The sequence below is a fragment of the Pan paniscus genome, chromosome 5, assembly GCF_029289425.2.
Source record: "Pan paniscus chromosome 5, NHGRI_mPanPan1-v2.0_pri, whole genome shotgun sequence".
In the NCBI taxonomy this organism is placed as follows: Eukaryota; Metazoa; Chordata; class Mammalia; order Primates; family Hominidae; genus Pan; species Pan paniscus.
In genome coordinates this window covers 139241949-139266662 of record NC_073254.2, presented here as the reverse complement: position 1 = coordinate 139266662, position 24714 = coordinate 139241949, and the positions used below count along the sequence as shown (strand labels likewise).

At 37.7% G+C, this 24714-nt stretch overlaps 1 protein-coding gene and 1 long non-coding RNA gene across 2 annotated transcripts in view; one reads left to right on the top strand and one right to left on the bottom strand.

Annotated features, from left to right (window-relative positions):
• Window positions 1–24714, top strand: part of MAN1A1 (mannosidase alpha class 1A member 1) — a 172780-nt gene that overhangs the window by 96517 nt on the left and 51549 nt on the right. Inside the window, exon 6 of the mRNA XM_024929141.5 lies at window positions 4902–4996. Coding sequence (XP_024784909.2) covers window positions 4902–4996 — 95 coding nt within the window. The remainder of the gene's footprint in view (window positions 1–4901; window positions 4997–24714) is intronic.
• Window positions 14317–24714, bottom strand: part of LOC134730515 (uncharacterized) — a 32378-nt gene continuing 21980 nt past the window's right edge. Inside the window, exon 2 of the long non-coding RNA XR_010112301.1 lies at window positions 14317–18197. This is a non-coding gene — a long non-coding RNA (uncharacterized LOC134730515). The remainder of the gene's footprint in view (window positions 18198–24714) is intronic.

The following is a 24714-nucleotide window of genomic DNA, read 5'->3' as shown; positions in this document are numbered from 1 at the left end:
TGGCAGCAGACCACCAAACAGTGACCATTACCTTTTTTTGGTGCAGATTTGGCTTTGGGAAGTGCTTTGGAGGTTCTTCTCGGTCCATCCACCGAGCTGGTCATCACTGGTTGTCATATAAAATCCACTTTTTGTCGCACATCACAATCCGAGAAATTGTTCATTATTATTTTGTAGAATAAGAGAAGAAGACACTTCAAAACGACGATTTTTTTTTATGTTCACTCAGCTCATGAGGCACCCACTTAGCCAGTTTTTTCACCTTTCCAACTTGCCTCAAATGCAAAATGACCATAGAATGATCAACGTCCAGTTCTGTGGCAACTTCCAATGTAGTTGTAAGAGGATCAGCTTCGATGATTGGTCTCAATTGGTCATTACCAACTTCCCATGGCTGGCCACTATGCTCCTCATGTTCAAGGCTCTCATCTCCTTTGCAAAACTTATTTTTTTTATTTTTTTTTTTGAGACAAGAGTCTCACTTTGTCACCAGGCTGGTGAGCTGTGACGCAGTCTCGGCTCACTGCAACCGCCACCTCCTGGGTTCAAGTGATTTTGCTGCCTTAACCTCCCAAGTAGCTGGGACTGCAGCCATGTGCCACCACGCCCAGCTAATTTTTGTATTTTTAGTAGAGACAGGGTTTCACCATGTTGGCCAGGATAATCTCAATCTCTTGACTTCGTGATCCACCCGCCTCCGCCTCCCAAAGTGCTGGGATTACAGGCATGAGCCCCCGTGCCCGGCCACAAAACTTCTTGAATCAAGACTGCACTGTATGTTTGTTAGCAGTTCCTGGGCCAAATGTGTTGTTGATGTTGTAGGTTGTCTCCGCTGCTTTACCACCCATTTTGAACTCAAATAAGAAAATCACTCGAATTTGCTTTTTGTCTAACATCCTTTCCATAGTCTAAAATCAACATAAAATAAACAATAATTCATTAGGAAAACATTAATGAAGCGAGAAATGCCCATTAAAATTATATGTAACATAACCACATTTAAGAATGTATTCCAGTATCAAATGGCCAATTCCAACAATGCAAAAACCACAATTACTTTTGTGCTCACCTAATCATTAATCTTAAATTGATTCATTTATTTATTAAATGAACATCTATTGAGTGCCAGCTGCTTCCATGCCCTCGTTGAGATCGTATCTAGTGGAGTTATCAAACAATAAACAAGCAAATAAAATAATTAAGACATGACAAATAATGGAAAAGAAACAAGGTGATATGATAATAAATAAGGATGGCCAACTTTGTGTGGGGTGGTTAGGAAAAGACCTCTCGAGGGGACATTTACACAGATTCCTGAAGGTAAGAGTGAGCGAGGCATACAGAGGGCTCAGGAAAGAGCATTGCAGGCAGAGGAAACTGCAAGTGCAAAAACCCCGATATGGGAAGGGGCCGCTGTTCCTGTCTGTTAACTGAGAATATTAATATCTTCCTGCCTACTACTCATAGGAGCCCTGTGGTGATATCAGTAAATTTAAATAAAAAATGACTTGATCTGGGTTAGATCTGTATAATAGGCAGTGAAGGAGAAATTGGGGTCTTTTTCTCTACTTCTAGTAAGAAAAATTATTGGGGGATATGAGAGAAAACACACAAGAAAACGTTCAGAGATCTCTCTCTTGCCTTCTGTATCTTGATTTAGAGATCTGTATCAAAGACTGCATTGTGTGGTACTAGTTATCAGTGTGGGAGTTCACAGAAGGCAAAGATCTTGACCTGGAGTCTTGGCCTGGACTTGACTTTGGCCTTAAAGAATAGGTAAATTTGGATCAGCCAAAAGGAGGCAGAAGAGAGTGATTTAAAATGAGAGAATGTGTAAATAAAGTTGCTAAGATGGACTGAACATGAATGAGAACTTAAGACCATGAAGACTCAAAAGCTGGAGCTGGAGCCAGAGCCAGACGGACAGAAAATAATTGAAGGGTCTGATTCATAGAGGTGGTTGAACTGTTAGTAGAGCAGATTTGACCCGATGTTAGACAACACAGGAAGTCATTATCATTTCTTGAACAAGAAAATTGTGTGGTAGAAAGTTGGTAACGTAAATACAGATTAATGGAAATGAGGAAAAATTATTAATGGAAATAAGGAAACAAGCAGGTTAAATAGGAGGACTTTCTTTCTTTTTAATCATGCATTTCATAGTACCTGGCAATGAGAACATGGCCTATGCTCCTATCAGAGAATGAACTGCATACAAGACATTTCAAATGAGTTAACAGTGATACTTAGTGACTGATGGAGCCAGTAAATCAAAAATCAAAATGCCTATTCACTTGTGTCCAAGGGACTGACCAGAAAATAATGTCAGTGATAGAGCTGGGGAAGTTTGCCCAGAATATTAAATGATTAATTCCATGTTGGACATGTTAAGTGTCAGAAAATAACAAGACACCCAAGTTGTGATGTGTGTACACAGGTAGAAGTACTGAACTAGAGCTAAAATAGAAGGTTGAATTTGAGAATGCAAATAGGTGGTGAGAACTGAAGCCTTAGCTCTTGAGAATGCACACACATGATTAAAAGTGTGTATGTCGGGGAAGAGGCAGGTGGGGAGTAACTAACACACACACACACACACACGCAGAGAGAGAGAGAACAAGAGAGAGGAGTCTGAATAAGTAGAAGGCACCAAAACAACAGTTGGATAAAAGCCACCTTCTTGAGGAAATACCATTATCATTATCACCATAAAAACTACAACTACCTGTTAGTGTTTACTACGTGTCTTAAAGTCTTTAAATATAATAACTTATTATTTCTTTCCACAGCCTTTAAAAAAGTAAATGCTGTTGTTATCTCCATTGTACAGATGAGGAAGGTTAGGACAGAGAAATTAGGCAAGTTGTACAAGATTGCCCAGTTTGGAGAAGCTGAGCTGAGATTCAAGCACAGGCATTGTGCTTCAAAGCCCTCAACTGTGCCATATGGTTATATCCAACTTGGTGGTTTAATTACGTGGTTTGACTTCGATCTTATGTAAGTTTCTTGAAAAGGAGTTAATTAACAGTCTTTAAAAGTTGGGTAGAAACCAGAAAGTCAACAGATGGCTGGGCAGTGATTGGATAAATCCTTGTAGCAGAAGACAACATGAAATTTCTCTGGGGTAAGGCAGAGAAAGGGAAAGAAGAATATACCCTTTGCTCTACTTTTTTTTCTCCTCTCCATACGCTACAAGTTATTGATACAGGAAATTGTCCCCTTTGACAAGAGTTACAATAATTTGTGGAGAAAATGGCACCTCTGTTTTTTAGCATTTTCTATATACTACAAATGTATTTCCTTATTTGTATACAAGGAATGTCAGTTTATCTAAATTGACTGTCAACCAAAGTCATTTCTTTATTGACTTCCACTACTAAATGAGAGTTAGATTCCAAAAGATCTGTGGTATGCATGAGGAAAATTTTAAATTAAAAAAAAATTTTTTTTTAAGATTCCAAAAGATAGGGCTTGGGAAGTAGCCTCAACATTGGTATTACTGGATTACCTTCAGTCTGGGAGCCCAAGTGCCTGGATGTCTCAGTGGAGAGGCTCAGGACTTAGAGCAGGAGTTAGACACTGAAGTCCTTCCCTCTGGAGAAGCCACATGTGACTTCTTTGTCAATTGCTTTAGTGAATGCTTCCCCAGTGGCTGACAGAGAACTTTGCCTCCATTTTCCATGCTCTTCAGGGCTCCTCCAGCCTCTCTCACTTCTTCCTTGTTTGAGGAGGAAATGGTACGCTTCCAGTCCACCATGCTCAGTCATACGGCTTAAAGGAGAGGGGAACAGGTACCTGCTTGGTGCCACAACTATAGCAGGCCTTTCTTCAGTAAATAAGCTAGAGCTTTTCTTTGGACCTAAAACTGAGGATGGGCCTCATCTAATTAATCTTCCTAAAACACAGTTCTGCACACTAGACTTTCATTATTTTTCCATTCTAACCAGAATGAAAGTTTTAGCCTTGCATTTGTGGCCCTCCATATTTTGGCCTGAGCTGTGAATGCCTGACCTCATTTACCAGTATCCCCTTTTTGTCAGGCAGGCTGCCCCATTCCCTGTTTATTCTGTAGGGCCCCACTTGCCTTCTTCTGTGGGGAGGAGGCTGATCCCTCAGGGATTCCCTCTTTACTTTTCAATCTTCACTCCGGTCTGTGGTATTATCAGCCCCAGTTCAATGCTGCATACAGTTCTCATCTAAATGCCATCTCCAGCATACAGTCTCACTGAACTCACCTAGTATTTTATCTCCAGCTCATTATATCTGTGTTCTAGATATTTATGTGCATATAATTATCTTCCCTAGTAAACTCTGGGCAGACTCTGTACCTAATTTAACTTAGTATTTTTTATATCACTTACACTTAACATCAGAGAAAGTTAAAGCTGCAAGGGCTGAGGAGACACACAGACCTGTGATAATGTCTTTTTCAAACTTCTTTCTCTGTGCTCTAGTAAATAATAGTGCTGTGAAGGTAGGATAGACCAGATCTCCTGGTTCTCAGTCCGGGTCTTATCCTCCAACAACAGTGGTTCTCCCACTGGCTTGCACATTGAAATCACCTGGCGTCGCCTGTGATGCTTTTAAAATCCTGATCCAGAAGCTTACAACCATAGAAATTAGAATCTCAAGAGTAAGACATTCACATCAGTAGCATCCAAATCTCCCCACATGATTCTAATGAGCAACCAAGATTGGGAATAAATATCCCCCAGTATGATGGCCCCTGGACCATTGTTGCTTTACTGGGTAATTCTGTTAATTTGGTAAACTTTTTGTCAGATATTAAAGTAGAAAATACTAAAATATTAAAGTAGAAAAGTGGTAACTATTAGATAATAGTATAGTTCATCTTGTTTTGCTTGCAACAGTAGCTTACAGTTAACTGTTTGACTTTTCAGATTTTTCGAAAGAAAGCAGTGGAACTTGGGGTAAAATTGCTACCTGCATTTCATACTCCCTCTGGAATACCTTGGGCATTGCTGAATATGAAAAGGTAAAACTCTTCATTTTCAACAACATGTTTTAAGGTGAAATATTCCAGATTGTTGCCTAATAAGTATACATTAGATAGATAATTACTTGTATGATACTGGTGACTAACAGACTCCACTGGGAGTCTTGAGATCTGTCTTTTCGTTGGCAGCTATTAGCTTTTCAGTGTTCCATAGCCTCAGATATGTCCCCATTGTGGGATGGCATGACCTCAACAGAGTCATTCAGGCCAGACACGATTGGAGGTTTACACTGTTTCATAGTGACTTTGCATCAATGATACTGTCTCCATAAATACCAAAAGAATCCCGTTATCTTTTAATTGTCATCAAAGCATTTCACTTCCAAAGAAGCAAATTCCTAAGAACCTTTATTTAAGTTCAGCTACTGGTCAGAAATATGGCAGAAATACAATATTTGGCCTAATCAGATCCCCCATAAAAGGAGCTGGTATAACGGAGACTGGGAGCGCCTGTGGTTACCCAGCCCCCAGTTGTAAGAAGGGAAGGCAGCCAATGCACTCACCCGGATCAATCCAACCTTCTCATCCTCTTTGGTGGAGAACCCTGCTATGCCAAGTTCTTGAGAATATGGCTCCAATTGGAAAAGACACACACACACACACATCCCAGGCTGAACAGACTTTCTGGTGTTCTCCCAGAGAGTAGTTGGAGTTTTCATAACTTAAGCATTTCATTAATAAACGATTTTGTCTTAAGCTTCCTTCTTAACGCCTTCCTGCCCATAAGTTATTAATTGCCTGTACCTCTCTGTGATAATGATGAGACAGTGATGATAGCTATTATTGTCACTATAAAACGTGATGGGCTCTTTAGTCCTTTTACTACATATTATCCTCACAACAACCCAGTAAGGTCAATGCTGTTATCTCCATTTTACCAATAGGAAGCTCTAGTCACAGAGAGATTAATTAATTTACCTAATATCATACAGTAAGTAAATGGTAGAGCTAGAATATATACTTAGATGTCTATACGCACATCGATGCATATGTACAAATGAAACAGCTTTCTGGTTTAGAAACACCAAGAGAATGCATAGCATGGTTTGGCAAGATTAATGCACATTTCTTCCTAATTATTTATTTTAGTGACATTCTGTCCAAATATTAATCATAAAACCATGAAATTAATCAGTTTATTTTATTTTTCCTTTAACAAATTTGTGAGATGCCATGCTTTAGTTTCATTTGTATATTATATATCTACACCTTGAAATCATCCTGTACCTATCTATAGGTGTGGGGAGTGGGGTGGGGAGAGTTCACACCTCTGGGCCATGTTAAACTGAGATACTAATCGTTCTCTATTGCAGAATGTGATGCCTCAGGATCTGTTCTTCCTTTAAGGGTCCTCAGGCTTGCTCTGTCAGCTTGAAGATCATACATGTACTGTAGGGCCTTAATGCAGGGGTGGCTCTGAGCTTGGCTTGGAAGCAGCTTGGTTTGTGTTTGGAGGCCCATAAGTATTTGACTCCTGTAGACCTTCTTTCTTACCTTTTTTATCTTCAGAATTTGTATTTATAGGTAGTATTCTGACCAAGATACTACTCTCTTACCTAAAACAAGATCTGGTCACAAAAGCACTGTGCACAATTAACTCATTTTTTTCCCTACTGAGAAAAGTGTTATGGGCATAGTAGTACACTAAACTAATTGGTTATCAAGAGACCTGAATGTAGGTCTTTACAGCTGCTCGAGGTTTGTCTTTGCAGCAGTCATTTAAACTCTCTTGGCTAATTTGTAACCAGGAAGGTAGGTGAACTCAGTAGTTACTTTGTGAACATTTTGGGGTTCACAGACCACTTTCAGATTCCGATGAACATATGCCTCTCATAAAGTGCATATTCCTGACTACATGGATTTTTACACAATTTCCAAAAGCTAACAGTACAATGGAAGACCACCAATGACCCCCAGTTTACAATCCTAGAGCAGATGATCACTCCAGCCTTCTCTTAAATTCTGTGAAGCTAGTTTCTCTCGTTTCCTGGAAGGTAATGAAATTGGAGAAAGGCCTACTAAATCTAATAGAGGTGTGGGCTACATCTTTGCAAAAGTCGAGTTCATTTTTATGAGATGCTGATATTACTTAATTAGTACTGGCCTCCCTTGAAATAAGCATAAGAAATTGGAATTCAAAATATACTATTTTGAAGTATATTTAACTTTACTGTTTATTTCCAACTGCCAAGTGGATTTTTCCTTAGTTAAATCTATCCTTAGTGTACCATGGAGATATTTTTCCGTACATAAATACTTAATTTATTAAATTACTAAATCCTCTAGTATCTTTCATACCTATGTCTGTCAAGAATTTATTAACCAGGGCGTTCAAATTTTTTATAAGACTTCATTTTGCGCAGTATTTTACATTAGAATTTATTTAATTTCAGAGATTACAGAAAAATTGCATGTGGTGAAAAATAATGTGTCATTTTCATTTATGTATTCACTGATGTTTTGAAGTTAAACTGGATGAAATTGAGCAACCATTTGGCAGCTGATAATAATTTCTTCTTGGCAACATGCATGAATTTTTAATTATATATTGTATCCACTCTCAATCCCATTTACTAAATACCAGTGACTTACCCAAATTCACACAATAAGCACTGGCAAAATTAATAGTGATATTAGTTCACTAAAATTCCCCCTGTTCCTTTGCCTAATCAAGTACACTCCTTGAATCAGCTGTACTTCCAGCTGTGAGACTGATTTATCATCTTAAAAGTTTTCCTGTAGGGCAAGAAGTGACATTTCATATTTATCTACAAGATTACTTTTCAAAATGTGCTGTTGGTGTCATTTGTACATATATACTGTTTTGCGAATCACTTTATTTTCACAGTATGGTCCAAGGTATAGGGAACAGCTGGCCTAGAGCTGCTTTCGTAGTTTTGGAAGGCTGTCACCAGCAAAAGTTTCAAAGGAGTGGGGAAACATGTATCTGGCAAAATCATATTTTCTTAATTACCTTCTCAGAATAAGAGAATGTAGAAAGCTGCCCAGGAGAAGAAAAAAGGGGGGCTTAAAGATGCTTTTTAGACTAGCTGTGCATTCATTGTTGACTGGCTTTGAAACTCTTGGCAAGAATTACCACTGGAGAGACACTGAATGTGCTGGCTGTAATATCATAATTCTGCTCTTCCCTCTCAATTTTGAAAATAGTTTTGAATGTGTCTCTTTGTCAACATCTATATGTTAACAACAGTGTGAACTTATTGGTATTATCTGTTCACATTCCTCTGGTATTCTGGTTATTGCCTAAAGATAATTGGTTTCTTTACCTTTTCTTTGTCAAAACTAAGCATTTATTTGAGTCTCTGCTGTGATAAAGATTTCTTACTAAGTCCTGGGAAGAGTTTCTACTTCTCTTCACTTTATTCAAGAAGATAACAGACATGTTCTTTCCCTCAGGGGACTCACAGCCTGGTTGGTAAAGCAGAATTTATTTTTCTGTGTTATACACTCACACATGTAATTGACAAACCTAAGATGGACCAAGGAGAGATAATAAGTACTCACCAGGTTGAATTTGAAGCAAGCAGCATTTTGAATTGGGGAGATTTATGTATTTGGAGACAAAACATCAATAAGTCAAGTTGTATTTCAGTATTTGTGCAAGCTGAATATATGCAGAGAACCTAAATAATTCACTCATATACTACATGAGGAACTCTATCCCAAAAGCAGTTCAGAAAAAAAAAATTTTAATTGTCTTTTCTGCCACATCTATTTAAATTGTTAATTCAATAAGAATTCTTAATTCAATAGATTCTGAAATTGTGATTTAATGGAAAGAACTCATTTGATAACCTAGATGCTATACAGTTCCTCACTAGACTAACATGTTTCCTTCACCAATATGATCATAGAATGAGAATGCATAAGTTACACACCTCTGCTAAAAGAAAATCATTACCTTTCTAATATTAGGTTTTGGTAGAACTCAATTTCTCTAATGTGAAAATGTCAAAGTTTGGTGTCTGTTCTTGTTATTACTATTAGCAAGAGGCCTATGCTTTTTTTTCTCAAACCTGAAGCAGAAAAATTACCTCTGTGATTTGTAAAATCAGGCATTTCACCATTTCTGTATTTGCAAAGGTAATTCAAGTCTAGGTAGAGTAGACTTAGATTTTGGGTTTTTTAAAGTGTGTTCTTAAAATAATGTAGTTAATGTTCCCATTATTCATTTCTATCACAGGGCATACAGTCTGGGCATTCCTAATAATTTTTCTGTCTTTCTTGATAAATGAGTTAGTTTTAGCTATACACTATTTTATCACTTCTCTGTATGGATTTTTCTGACGCCTGCTTGGTGTTACATTTAGTAGAGCTGTCTACAGTGTGTGCTTTTATTGCACACCATGAAGGCGTGTATAGGAAATGACTGATCTTCATTCAGACTCTCATTAGTCAGTGAGGTGATGAATGAGGCACAACCCCTCACCTGTTTTATTTCCTGCTTTGTAAAGCTTTATTTACTGACTATTCTAATTATCTGATGAAAATACATACGATGTCATTAGTTACATTGCAGTTTATATTGTTATAATTAAATTGCAGATTGCTCTACTTTGACTGAAATAGGGCTTTAATTAAGAATAGTACATAGCTGCCTGTCTTCTAATAGTGAAAGATTATCCTAGGGAAGCATATAATGTGTATATTTTAAGAAAAGGTGATAGCCCCCTTGTTGGGTTTATTAATACTTTGGTGGTATAAAATGTTTAAATATTACATTATAGTTGGTTAATTTTAATAAACTCAAACTATGAAAGATGATCTGATAGGTTAAATATTGTTAAAGTGTTTTCCTATATCTCCCTATGTTTTTACTTGACAGTTAAAGCATAAATTTCTGCATTATTAAATTTGCTAACAGTTTTTTAAAGTTCCTGGTTTCAGATTTGAAAGAAGTATATTATATTTTCAAATGAAGCAGAATACAATTCCATACTTTAATATAATAGAAATAATATGAAAATATCAATAAACAAATTTTCTGAACATAAGATCAAATTGATTTAATGGTGCTAGTATTCTATGAGGCAAAAATATTGCTTAATTATCCTAAAAATGTTCTGTAGCAGTGATATAAGCCTGAGTATAAAATCAGAGCTCCATCTTATACTTTATGTTTTATTTATATGCTTTATGGATCTATTAAGAAGTCAGAGACAAGTTTAGAAACTGTAGAAAAGTTTTTTAAAAAGAAGTTACATCTTTCCAAGTATTTTAAGTTAACCTTCTTTATGGTTTCTTTTTCTTCCCCCAGTTGGATTTTTTTTAAATGTTGGGTTTCCCACTTCCCTCTTTTATCTATTTTAATTCATTTGGCCATTTGTAGTCTTCTGGAACTAGTAATCAACAATACTTTAAGATTTTAATAGTGGTATGTAGTTATTAATGTCAAACATTAGAATATTATTACCATAGTTAAAGCTGCTATTAGCAGTCTGTCTCTGGAAAATTCACTTAACTTTTCATAAGTAAAACTAAAATAATAGCAATAATAATGCCTATCTTGACCTCATAAGGCTTTTATGGAAATCTGGTTAATGTGCAGAAGGTTAAACCTTGCAGAGTGCTATGAAACAGATGGACATTGGAATTTTTCTTAATTTATGGTTCTATTCTCAATATTTCATTATGAAAGAGTATATATGAATATGGTATATGATAAAATAGTATATATCTAGAACTGACTAACTTGGTTCTGATGTCCTTTCATGGACATCATTTCATTTTTAAGCCATCAGTGCTCCTGACCTGTTCAAGCTGGAGTTGTATTTTCCTCTGGCAGAAAAGAGATGATGGAACCAATTGGATGTGTGGAGAGAATGTCTCAATGTGGTTTATGTAGGACAGTGGTGGCTCCATGCTCAAGCTTTTATTGTTTTTCAAATTATTTGGGATCCAACCTATAGGATCAAAACTAAATTTGCTCCCTAAAATTATATTTATTAGTGAATTATGTACTAAAAACTAGAACTGTTCAGCCGATTAGGTTTTAAAAGGATGCGAGGCAATCCAGAGTTATCTTCTTATCCTAAGTCTTACATGCTAGCTAGTGCCTAATTAATGTGGTGCAAACCCAGTCTATGAAAGTGTGTGTGTGTGTGTGTGTGTGTGTGTGTGTCTGTGTCTGTCTGTCTGTCTGTCTGTCTGCTATAAATATCCACATAGCCCTGTTTCCTAGTTCTTGGACTGTTCTGCTAAGGGTCTAACTGTTCTGGTTGCTTTGTATCAGTGACTCTCAACTTTCCCATGCCTCAGAATAACTGGGATTCTAATATATATATACACACACACATACACACACACACACACACACACACATATAATTGCTGCCTTCATCTTTCCCTTCCCCCAGTCTGTTTCAATTGGTTTGGGGATAAAATTCTGGCATTTTTTAAAAACCTCCCAGGACATTCTAATATTCAGCTAGGGTCAAGAATCATTGTTTTAAATCCAGCATTTATATGCTGAGGTTAGCTTTATTTCTCATCTCAGTTGCATTTGAAAACATTGGGTTGAAAACGTTTCCCTATTCACTGATGGTCAATTTAATTATTGAAATTTTAAAATCCTAGAAAATTACTTTGAAAATACCCAGCTTTAATAGAACCGTGCTTCTCAAACTTTAGAATATATAACAATTGCCAGGAGAGATCATTAAAACATAACATTGCTGGATCATAAGCAGAGAGCCTGATTCTGTAGGTATTTACTAAGGTTTGATAATTTGCTTTTCTAACCAGATTCCAGCTGATGGGGAAGCTACTGCTGCTGCTGCTTGCCCAACGACCACACTTTGAGAACCATTGTAATAAGAAATGACTGAGCCATCAGAGCCATGTAGTTAAATCTCAGAGCCGTTCAGTGAGGCAGCCAGGTCCACTGTTGGGGAAGCAGGAGTAGGGCCCTGTGTTCTGTTTCTATCATTTGTTTACTTTCATTAATAGTTACACAAAGTTTCCACTTAACTCTAAGCAGTTTGTTGCTTCTTCTGGAAAGCAGCCAATTCCAAGCAGTAATTACCCAGAGTTTGCATGTCCTTTTTCCCCTTGTACTTTTTTTTTAATCCAGTGAGACTAGAAAGTAAACTTTAGGCATTTTTAGCATAGAGGGGAAAAAATAAGCATTTTTTATTAGAAACTTCTGGATTACTGTTTAAAAGTAAAGCTATTTCCATAAAGTCACACTTTGTAGCTTCAGGCAAAATGGCTTTACTATAAACAGCTGGTAACCTGGCCCTGTACCTAAGGGTACTGCGAAGAATGAAGCAGAATCAGGGATTACCCTCCCACCAGATGAGCAGGAGGGAACAGAGGTCACTTCTGTGATCATTTAATCCTGTCACCAAACTTTGGATCACTACAGCTCTGCCAGGCACTCAATACCTTGACCAAACTAAGGACATTTATTTATTGCAAGTGGACAGTTATAACAGGATAGCAACACTTAATTTAAATGTACTTTGTGTATAGCCACCTTTATGGAGACATTAGGGACAAGGAAGTCTGAACAAAGGATGTTCTTAGTCATGCATTGTGAGGCGGTAGGAATTTGAAGAACCTCAGGATGCCTGAACCTCAGGATGCCTGAACAGTTTCCTTTCTTCCCTCCTCTCTGGTCATAATTGAAGTTAACACTCAGGTAAATGGGTTTTTAAAGTGTTTTTTATTCTCTGAAGGCAGGAGCAGACCATATCTGCCTCTGAACACAGGCTGTAGCGGTCCTCATTTCTTCTGCACCCCACCCTCCCGCCTTTTCCGTGAATTTCCATCTGCTCAGGCTCCTGCTGTGTTTCTGATAGGGCAAGAGCAGGAAATTGACATGAATGGAATGACCAGGTTCACGTTTTACTCAACAATAAATTAGATATTTTAAAATATTTTTCTATACTTTCAGAAAGTTCTACAATTTAAGGGTAAATTATAGCATATGAATAATTAAAGTGCAAAAATTTATCCAAGGTGATGTGTAGAGAATTTAGAGGCAGTTTATCCCGAGAATTGCTTAAATCCCTTTTTTAAATGACTTGTATGTGGGAAGTCTGTTAAGAGGGCTTCCTCACCCTTCAATTTTGGGCAAATAGAACCTTGGTTCAAAGCAGATGGGACTGGATTGTTAAATATGACCACTACTTTTCCCATAGCATCTACCACAGTTTAAGCAGTTAACTCACCAGGAAAATTTCATGTAAGGACAATTATAGTTATTTTAATGCAACAATTTCAAAGTGGCTTTCATCTCAAGTTTTTCAAATGCACAGAACTAGTGTTTTACAGATTCAGCTTTGTTCACTCTGTTCACACAATTGGTTGCGAATCAGCCTCAGCAATTTGAAATTTATGCTGTGTACAGAACTTAGATTGGGAACAAGTCAGAATGCATAAATTCATATACCTCCCTCACAAGCTAGCAATGGAATAATCTTTTCAAGGAATTGAATTCCCCAGGTTTTTAATGACCCAGCAATCAATTTTCCTGTGATTAATCTCAAAACTGGTCTTATGTTGTTATTGTGGGACAAACCTTTCAAATATCTAATTAGTAAAGTTTAATTTTAAAATTTATGAAATAGTTTGAATACATGGTTGAAAATCAGCCCAGGTATCAAGGCACTTTATCAGCCCTCATAATTGTTAATCATTGTAAATATTCAACTAACTACATTGAATCTTTGGGAATTGGAAGGTCAATATAAAATATTTAGGCTACAGCCAATAGTTTTAAAGGCCTCACAGTCTCAGTGGATACATTAACTACTCCATGTTTCCTGCTTGTGCAGTAATAGTTATAGTTGATATGTTCTGAAAAATGGGATGAAGAATTATTAATTGCAGTTCTTTTTATTAACTAGAGAAAAAAAGTGATGGAGCAATACTGAGAATTAATTGTAATTTACAAATCTGGAAATTAATGTGCAGCTGCGCGTAAGTACAGGCAGTGCAATTTGGTGATTTAGCAATCATGACAAATTATCTTCATCTATAAGGTGGAGAATTGTTAGGATTCCTTTATTCATCTTTTAATAATAGACCCAGTTTCAGGCCGGGTGCGGTGGCTCACGCCTGTAATCCCAGCACTTTGGGAGGCTGAGGCGGGCGGATCACGAGGTCAGGAGATCGAGACCATGGTGAAACCCCGTCTCTACTAAAAATATAAAAAATTAGCCAGGCGCGGTGGCAGGTACCTGTAGTCCCAGCTACTCTGCAGGCTGAGGCAGGAGAATGGCATGAACCTGGGAGGCGGAGCTTGCAGTGAGCCGAGATCCTGCCACTGCACTCCAGCCTGGGCGACAGAGCAAGACTCCGTCTCAAAAAAAATAATAATAATAATAATAGACCCAGTTTCAGGAAGACTTTATGTGAATGCTCATGTTGCCCTTTTATCCTGAAAATGTGAGTGGGAGTTTAACATTATAAATTAAATCTTGCTTCCCCTCTTTGTCATGTCATGCTATAGTTTTTATGGAACATTTGTACAAAACAGTGATTACTGCATATGTTGAATAATTTTAAGATGCTACTGAGAGTTTAATGTACCTTGTAAATTGAGAGGCTTCCAATTAAGTCAAGTTCTTAAGATAATCACTTTCAAAACTGATCAAGTAATAGGACATTAGTAAAGCTCTTATTGACTTAATTGTGACAAATTAATAAACAGACCCTATGCAATTACTATAATGGCTTTATCAGTGAACAGTTTTTCAAAATTTAAGCATAAATCTATTCTGACCCCCCAAAGTACATTAAAAACTATATATGCCATTTTAAGATGGGTATCATTTCAAATAGCTGTGTTCGAGTTCATTATACAAGTAGTATGAATTTGTATGTTTCTTTTAAAATATGATTACATTTGTTTATTTCAAAGGTCAATTAATCTACTTGCAGAGCCCTTAGAGCATATAATTTTACAAGAGGTCTTCCGTATGCCATGGACAAAACAATTACATGTTCTTATGTGTTCTCTCATCTCTACTGTTATTATGTCCTGTGTCCTTGGTGTTATCTCTTCACTGAGAACTATAGAATATCTTGTCTTATTGTCTCTTTGTCCCCTTTGGGGACGAAGTCAGCATGGTACCTTTTTATACATTTTTCAATGGACATTGAAAAATGAATCAATTATGAATTACATATTTGCCATAATTTTTAATATCTGACAGTGCCAATTCCTATAACTGTGCTGACTGTGTTTAAGAAAAATCAGCAGTAAAGAAAAGGCAGAAAGAGCAGGGATGTAAGTCTTGCTTCCATCACTTTAAGAATAATGTGACAGTTACATATATTTGCCTAGGTCCATCTAACTGTGTGTATTTAAAGTGCTGTGCTTTATTGAATATAACTCTATCTTTTTAAGTGTGATCACATATCTTTTTTTATTTTGAAAAAATGTAGCATGCTACCCAGCCATTCAACATACCTTGTTTAAGCATGGATTTTCTTATTTGTTAAAGTAGGACTAATAAGTAGTATCAGTTTTACAAAGATCACATTTATGACAGGACCTAGAAATTTGAGGAGCTGAGCAATATTTTACACCCAAGAGAATGGATCATTATGGAATTTCAGGACTTCATACAGGTTGCTGCCAGCATAGTGCCCATCCAGATTTCCTGAAATCATCAAGGGGCCATCCACACTATGTTTGATTTAGACCTTAGCCAGAGGGAGAGGGAGAGGGAGGGGGAGGGGGAGGGACAGGGAGAGGGACAGGGAGAGGGAGAGGGAGAGGAAAAGAAACTCAAGACAAAACCAAAAAGCAAAAAAGGAGGAAGTATTACTGACTGACGGCAGCAGTGACTCCCTCTTAAAAGTACCACGGACGCAAACTCACAGTGGGGCTGAAAAAAATGTAGGAGAGGGAGTTCCGTGTGGTCCAGGGATTACAGGTGTGAGCCACCACCACACCTAGCCAATAATGAGGTTTACTGCTTTAATTCTTCCCTTCATGAAAGATTTCTCTGTAACATGTGATACTCTTTTATGGCATTTTCCACACGGTAAAACTTCTTTCCAATTTGGAGTCAGTCTTCTCAAACCCTGCTGCTGCTTTATCACTGTGTTTATGTAACATTCTTAATCCTTTGTTGTCATTTCAACAGTGTGCACAGTGTCTTCACCAGATCCCATCTCAATAAACCATTTTCTTTACTCCTCCATAAGAAGGAACTCCTCATCCATGAAAGTTTTATCATGAGATGGTAGCAATTCAGTCATGTCTTCAGGCCCCACTTCTAATTCTAGTTCTCTTGCTATTTTACCACATCTGCAGTTACTTCCTCCACTGAAGTCTTGAACCCCTCAAAGTCATCCAGGAGGGTTAGAATGGTTAGAATCAACTTCTTCCAAACTCCTGTTAATGTTGTTTTTTTTTACTTCCTCCCATAAATTACAAATGTTCTTAATGGCATCTATAATGGCAAATCTTTTCCAGAAGGCTTTCAATTTGCTTTGCCTAGATCCATCAGAGCAATCACTGTCTATGGCAGCTATAGCCTAATGAAATGTACTTTTTAAATAATAACACTTGAAAGTCAAAATTCCTTTTTTTTTTTTTTTTTTGAGACAAAGTCTCACTTTGTCGCCCAGGCTGGAGTGCAGTGTCACGATCTTGACTCACTGCAACCTCCACCTCTCAGGTGTAAGCCATTCTTCTGCCTCAACCTCCCGAGTAGCTGGGATTATAGGCACCCACCACCCCGCCTAGCTAATTTCTGTGTTTTTAATAGAGACGGGGTTTCACCTTGTTGGCCAGGAGGTCAGGAGTTCGACACCAGCAAGTGATCCACCTGCCTCAGCCTTCCTATGTGCTGGGATTACAGGCGTGAGCCACCACACCCAGCTCAAAATTACTCCTCAATCCATGAGTTGCAGAACAGACATTATGTTAGCAGGCATGAAAACGTTAATCTCCTTGTACATCTCCATCCAAGCTTTTGGGTGACCAGGTGCATTGTCAATGAGCAGTAATATTTTGAAAAGATTCTTTTTGTCTGAGCAGTAGGTCTCAACAGTGGGCTTTAAATATTCAGTAAGCCATGTTATAAATAGATGTGCTATCATCCAGGCTTTTGTCTTCCATTTATAGAGCACAGGCAGAACAGATTTAGCATAATTCTTTTTTTTTTTTTTTTTAGACGGAGTCTTGCTCTATCATCCAGGCTGGAGTGCAGTGGTACAACCTCAGCTTACTGCTCCACCTCCCTGGTTCAAGCAATTCTCCTGACTCAGCCTCCTGAGTAGCAGGGATTACAGGAGCACACCACCACACCTGGTTAATTTTTTGTATTTTTAGTAGAGATGGGGTTTTGCCATGTTGGCCAGGCTGGTCTCAAACTCCTGACCTCAAGTGATCCGCCCACCTTGGTCTCCCAAAGTGCTGGAATTACAGGCGTGAGCCATCACACCCAGCCAGATTTAGTGTAATTCCTAAGGGCCCTAGGATTTCTGGAATCATAAAGTCACCAGCTGCATTTAGCCCCTAACAGGAGAGTCAGCCTGTCCTTTGAAGCTTTGAAGCCAGGCAATGATTTCTCCTCTCTAGCTATGAAAATGCTAGATGGCATCTTCTTCCAATAGAAGGCTGTTTCATCTACATTGAAAATGTGTTAGTGTGGCCACTAACACATTTTAGTGCAGTAGTCTTAGCCAAGTCTTCTGCACTTCTAGCACTTGCTGCTTCACCTTGCACTTCTATGTTACAGAGACAGCTTCTTCTCTTCACCTTCATGAACCAACCTCTGCTAGCTTCAAACTTTTGTTGTACAGATTCTTCACTTCTGTCAGTCTTCGTAGAATTAAAGAGAGTTAGGGCCTTACTCTGGAGTAGGTTTTGGCTTAAGAGAATGTTGTGGTTGGTGTGATCTTCTGTCCACACCACCTAAAACTTTCTCTATATAGCCATAAGGCTGTTTTGCGTTCTTATCATTCATGATTTCGCTGGAGCTTTTAATTTCCTTTAACTGTTTGGCACAAGAGGCATAGCTTTTGTTCTGTTTTCACTTTTGATATGCCTTCCTCACTAAACTTAATCATTTCTAGGCTTTTGATTTAAGGTGAGAGGCATGCGATTCTCACTTTCATGTGAACACTCAGAGTCCATTGTTGGGTTATGAATTGGCCTGATTCCAATATTGTAGTATCTCAAGGAATGGAAGGTCCTGAGGAGAGGGAGAGAAATGCGAAACAGCTGGTCAGTGGAGCAGCTCAGAACACACATGCTTACAAGTTAAGTTCATCACTTTATGTGGGCGTGGTTGGTGGCACCCTAAAACACTTAGAATTGTACCATCTGATCACAAATCACCATAACAGATATCATCATAATGACAAAGTCTGTAATGTTGGAAGAATTACCAAAACTTGACAGAGACACAACGTGAGCACAGGCTGTTAGAAAAATGGCACCAATAGACTTGACACAGGGTTGCCACAGACCTTCAATGTGTAAAAAACACAGTATCTGTGAAGTGCAATAAAGCAAAGTGCAGTAAAATGAGGTATCCCCGTATGTAAATTTTTTAAATGTATAATTTTTAATATGTAGAATTATGTGGCTGGGTGTGGTGACTCATACTCTGTCATCTCAGTACTTTGGAGGCCGAGGCAAAAGGATTGCCTGAGCCTGGGAGGTCAACAGCAGCCTAGGCAACAAAGCAAGACCTCGTCTCTACAAAAAATTTCAAAAATTAGCCGGGCATGGTGGCACATGCCTGTAGTCTCAGCTACTCGGGAGGCTGAGGTGGAAAGATTGCTTGAGTCCAGGAGATCAAGGCTGCAGTGAGCCATGATTGTAAGACTGCACTCCAGCCTAAGTGACAGAGTGAGACCCTGTCTCTCAAAAAAAAAAATTTTTTTTTAATGTTTATTTTGCATACATACACACACACATATACAAACACAATTCTTAAAAATGAGTTCAGAAACTCCTGAAACTTTTCCTCTGGAAGATTTTAAAATAAGGTAGAAAAACTCAATTTTTAAGTTAAATGCAAACATGAATTTTAAAGGTGAACCACTTTCACAAATATTTTCATTAAATTTAGTTTCCAAGTAATCTTTTCTTAGAATGAGTTTCTTTCAAAATGCAGATTTGTTCTATTGTTAAATTGTCACCTCCTTTATCTTGAAGTGGGAGATCAAGTGTGTTGTTTTCTTCTTTTCAAATTATCTGGTAGGAAGCATACTTGCTGACAACCACTTGTCACAGAAAAAAAATCAGCAAATGTGGGGATACCTTTCTATTTTGTGAAATGACAACTCTTGATTAAATACTTTGCCTCAAGACAATCCAAAAATCTGTTTGGTGCAGATATTATTGTGGTCACTGTCCAGCTCTTTACAAAGTATTGTGATAATGTAATAATTCTACTGTGCAAAGGTTTTGGATTTTAAAATTAATTGCATTGGTGGCACTCTATAACTCATAATACGCAATACATCAAAAGCCTCTGAAAGCTGTAGAACACTGAGGGTCCCATTGCCAACTTCTTATTGTGGAGTCTCTGCAAGAATCTCTAGCATCTCTTGTGTGTCACCTTTCACAGAAGCACCAAGGGATGGGAGCAATGTATGTCTGAAGATTTAAGAAAGCCTTTTTTCTTGCTTTTAGATTTAAGAATTAGCAGCTTTGATAGTTTCCTCTTGTACCCTGTGCTTATTGCACTCTAATTAAGAGTCCTGCATTTGGCTTCAAAGGCTGCTGCCATAAACAATAAATATCTAAATGTCATTTACCTTTAAGCCCAGACCAGTTTCTTATCATCTGACAGTTTGTAATGGGCATATTGTCTCATTACATTAAGTGGACTTTGATCCTCTTTAGATTACTCTTGAGAATATTTTTTTAATTGGCTTAAAGGAAAATTCTAAATTATTTTTAACTAGATGTAAATATTACAAGACTAAATTTGCGGCACACTCTTATTTGTATTAATTTTCTCCACTTTAAAGTAGGCCAAACTGTGTTCATGTGCCCAGAGAGGTTATTGATTAGATAAAGAGGTTTTCTTAGGTGGTTTTCATGTGAAATCGCTTGGAAAGTACTTAAACACATTACTCTCTAATATTGGTTGGGTAAGCAATAAAGTGGTGGAGGGTGTCAATCTGTACTAAAAGAGTGATAAATGAACAACATATTTGGTGCTAGTATCCAAAATTTTTGCTAGATTCAAAGGGATTCAAATTATAGAATTCACTAATCTGAGTTTCTGAGTCTAATGAGCAAGAAAGTGATAATTTCATATTTATGTTTGATAAAGAAGTTTCAAAAAATGGAATTTGTGGTGTAAGCATAAGCACTATATAGAATAATCCTTAAGAATTATAAATTTGCTTTTCAAGTTTTTCTAAAGAAGGGAAAATAGGTCCCTTTTCAAACTGAAGACGTTACAAAATACATTATTGTGTTGATTCTAAAGGAAAAGAGAGTAAAAGAGAAGAGGCGGGAGTCAGGAAAATTATGAATTTAGAAGCTATAGGCAGCCAGATAAGCTAATATTAGTGCCTTATGCTTCTGTAATTTTCTATAGCCTACAAGGATTTCCAAATATATATATATACACACACACACACACACACATATATATGTGTATGTATGAAGTCTCATTAATTTGATTTAATCTAATCTGGTACAAGCATGAATATCCAATTTTATAATTTGAATTTCCTTTTGAAATAGTTTGGAACTATTGGAACCAAAAGAGATAATTTTATGCTTTTAAACTTCCCGATACTCAGGGCAAAGGCAGGGAAGATAAAATTATCTTAGTATTTTATTGGCATTGTAGGCTATCACTCATTGGCATTGTAGGCTATCACTCTGTCTATTTTTAGTATAGTGATCATTAAGTAATTCCAATGTTTTTCTTTTCTTTTTTTTTTTTTTTTTTTGAGACAGAGTCTCGCTCTGTCATCCAGGCTGGAGTGCAGTGGTGTAATCTTGGCTCACTGCAAGCTACACCTCCCAGGTTCACCTCATTCTCCTGCCTCAGCCTCCCGAGTAGCTGGGACTACAGGTGCCCACCACCACGCCCGGCTAATTTTTTGCATTTTTTAGTAGAGACGAGGTTTCACTGTGTTAGCCAGGATGGTCTCGATCTCCTGACCTCGTGATCCGCCTGCCTCGGCCTCCCAAAGTGCTGGATTACAGGCGTAAACCACCACGCCCAGCCTCCAGTGTTATTTTTAAAAGTTTTCCATGGGTCAGGTTGAATTCTACGTACCTACCAGAACTATATTTCACCAGTAATCCTAGGGTTTGATATATACAACCACCTTTCATTAAGCATATTCTCACTATTTAAAGATAAAAAATAAATGTAAAGTTCAAAATCTTTCTCTAAAGAGTTAAAAGTGGCAACTATATACATAGCACCTTTCTTGCCTGGATGTGAAAGCTAGGATTATAGAACCTGAATTCTTTTAAACATGTTTTGTTAGAACTGATTTTCCTTCCTTTATGCCATCTTTTTGACTCCACTGCTCTTCTGTCTTCTCCCCGTCTTTGTGATCATGTGATCAAACGTGAAACTATATTCAGTGAGAGCCTCAGTGGTAAGAGTGAAAGCATTTCCCCCCAGTCCAGGGGCTTCATCCTTCCTTCAGTGCCTTGGCCAGGCCCTCAGGGAATGAGGAGACCTTTGCTCTTCCCTCCACCTTGTCCTGACTCCTCAAGCCTCCAGCCTTGAGGAGGCTTCTCTAGATGAAAGCTCCTCAGTAATTGTATTAGTCTGTTCTCACACCGCTATGAAGAAAAACCCAAGACTGGGGAATTTATAAAGGAAAGAGATTTAATTGACTCACAGTTCCACATTGCTGGGGAGGCCTCAGGAAACTTAAAATCATGGTGGAAGGCAAAGGAGAAGCAGGCACCTTCTTCACAGGGCGGCAGGACGGAGTGAGTGGCAGCAGAGGAAATGCCAGATGCTTATAAAACCATCAGATCTCATGAGACTCACTCACTATCACAAGAACAGCATGGGGGAAACTGCCCCATGATCCAGTGACCTCCACCTGGACCCACCCTTGAGACCTGGGGATTATGGTGATTATAATTCAAGATTCATTGTCTCAAAACATATTAGCACTCTGCTTTTCATACTTTTTCCCTTTAATCAAGAATCTTTAATAGTTTTCCAAAAGCTTCAGGGCTTGTCTTTAAGTAGGCACTGCACTCTGTAACCCTATGTTCATCCACATGTAGCCCCTTTGAAGGACTTTACCTCCAACAAAACCCTGCTATTTTTAAAGGTTCAGTTGTGTCATCTCATCTGTGAAAGATGTCATCATCTCTTTCTCTCATCCTTGTCCCTTCCCCACTTTGGAAAAGTAATCACCACCTCCTTCTCATAACACTTGGTTTCCCATTGCCAGTATAAGCTATACTATGGAGTTGAGAGACTCCACAAAGTTCCATTAATACATAACTGTGTTGAAGGCAAGAAAATGAAAGCTCTTGGGAGAATTAAAAAGTAATATGTTCACTTGGGGTTTTTTCCCCCTAAAACAAAAAAATGTTCATATTCAGGAAATATCAGGTGAACACCCTTCTCCTAGATCCTGGACCAGGTGCAGGAGATAAGTGGTAAACATTTTATTGGTGACTCTCACAGAGTTTATAGTCTAGGGAAGACACAGACATTAGTTAATCACAAAAACATTTCGAATTGCAGGATGTGAAGAAGTCATTTTTGAGCTGGGATCAAGGGGATGTGTAGATGAGAGCTAGGGGAAGAGAAGAGAGTGGATGGTCCAGGCAGCAGAGCATGTGGAGTGTCAAAACTCTGTATTGAAAAGGAACAGGACAAGGCCAAGAGGCTGAAGGATGGCAAAGCCGCCTGGGGCAGAGAGCAGCAGGCTGGAGAGCGAACACTGACAGACTCTGTGGTGGGGTCTCAGGTTTGTCTTGGCATCAGTGGGAAGCACTCAAGGTCCTGAGGAGGACATGGTCGTGTTTGTGTTTAGTTAATTCAGGTTCCTGCTCATCCCTGTCTCAAGAGCCATGAAGCATTATGACCAAATCATGCCAGCTATCAGGAGCGATCGTTTTAGATTGTCATGTTTTACCTCTTTGATATTTGTTTACCTTTTCCCAAAAACACAAGCCTGCAATGCAAGTTCCTAGCTGGATAGGCCCTTGAAATGTTGGGTATAGTATTAAACTCTGGTTGGTCTCCTGGAATTGGTTTCACCATCAAGCAGTAAAGATTTCATTTGAGATCATCTGTCATCAGATCATTTGACTAGAAACTGCTACCAAAACAAAGGCCTGACTTGTGAGAAAGAGCAGGTATTTGACACAGCTAACAAGTTTGTATTTTTTAGTTCTGTTCACTTGTTTCAGATAGTCAAAAATAACTTTAAAAAAAGAATCTTCCTTTAATTTGAAGAAGAGAATGTCGTGTAAAATGGGTTCAGGTTCACAATTGCTACAGCTTAGAATGAGTCCAGTTACCAAAAAACTGAAGTCAGAACGGGCAGATATATGTACATATCTTTATCTGTTTGTTTTCTTTATTTTTAAAACAGAGAAGAGGGGATTGCCTGAGTTGAAAACATGACAGAGGGATTAGCACTGTAGGAAACCAAGAGAAAGGTTCATGAAAAATGAAATGTTCTGTGCTAGTATTGTTAAAGTATTTACACTCAGAGGACATAAGTGGGTGCCATTGATTTTCAGTCAAAAATGCTTGCAGCTCAACTGCATTTGTGAAATATATACCTACATATTTAAGCTAACATAACAATTTATATATAAGTAATATTTCCCAAATTGCATTACCCAGAATATTATGTCCATGAAATATTAATTGATGATCTATGAAAAGAAAACAGCTCTATAGATAAATAAGTTTGTCAACACTGGATTTAAAAGGTTTCATTACTGTAAACTTCTCAGAACTATTAACTGGCTAATGTGCAATGTACATTGCTCATCTCTGGGATGGAGCTTTATTATAACACTGCTTCCCAAACTTTTTTCACCATGGAACCTCTTTTATCCAAAACAATTATTAGTATTTCTGATCTGCGTTTTTTTTTTTTTTTTTTTGTCTCCAGAACACAGTTTGATAGTCACTGATTCTGATAAATGTTGTTATATGTTCTTCAAAATAGCCATCTTAATATCATTACCCTAGTAATAAAGTTCTTGCCTCAAATATATTTGAAAATAATTTGAGGTAAGTCATTTATTACACATGTATACTAGTTACTAATGAGAATACTCTGTGGTGTGTTATATGAAATCTTAAAAAGTACCCACTGCAGAAAATTAGCATTATTGCTGTGTTTATGCTTCTTTTTAATAAAAATAAAAAAGCAGGCTTCTGTTTGCCCTCAATGAGAGAATTGAACGTTGGGAGGCCAAGTAGTGAGAACAAGGGAGAGTCACACAGAGTTACACATATGAAGTTTTGCAATGGGCCGCTATATAAGGGCCCACACTTTTTATGCCTATATTTTGTCATTTTTTAAAAAGTATAAGATTGACATACTATAATTATAACTATTTATTTTCATTTATGGATAGGTACATAATTTGTATCTTTATTTAGAAAAATTCTAACATTTCCTTCCAAATTTGTTTTTTTAAGTTCTTCAGATTTATTCTGAATTTCATATCATTGTGGCTAAGAAATTAGGGGTTTTTCTTTAAAAAAAAATAGTGTTCTAAAA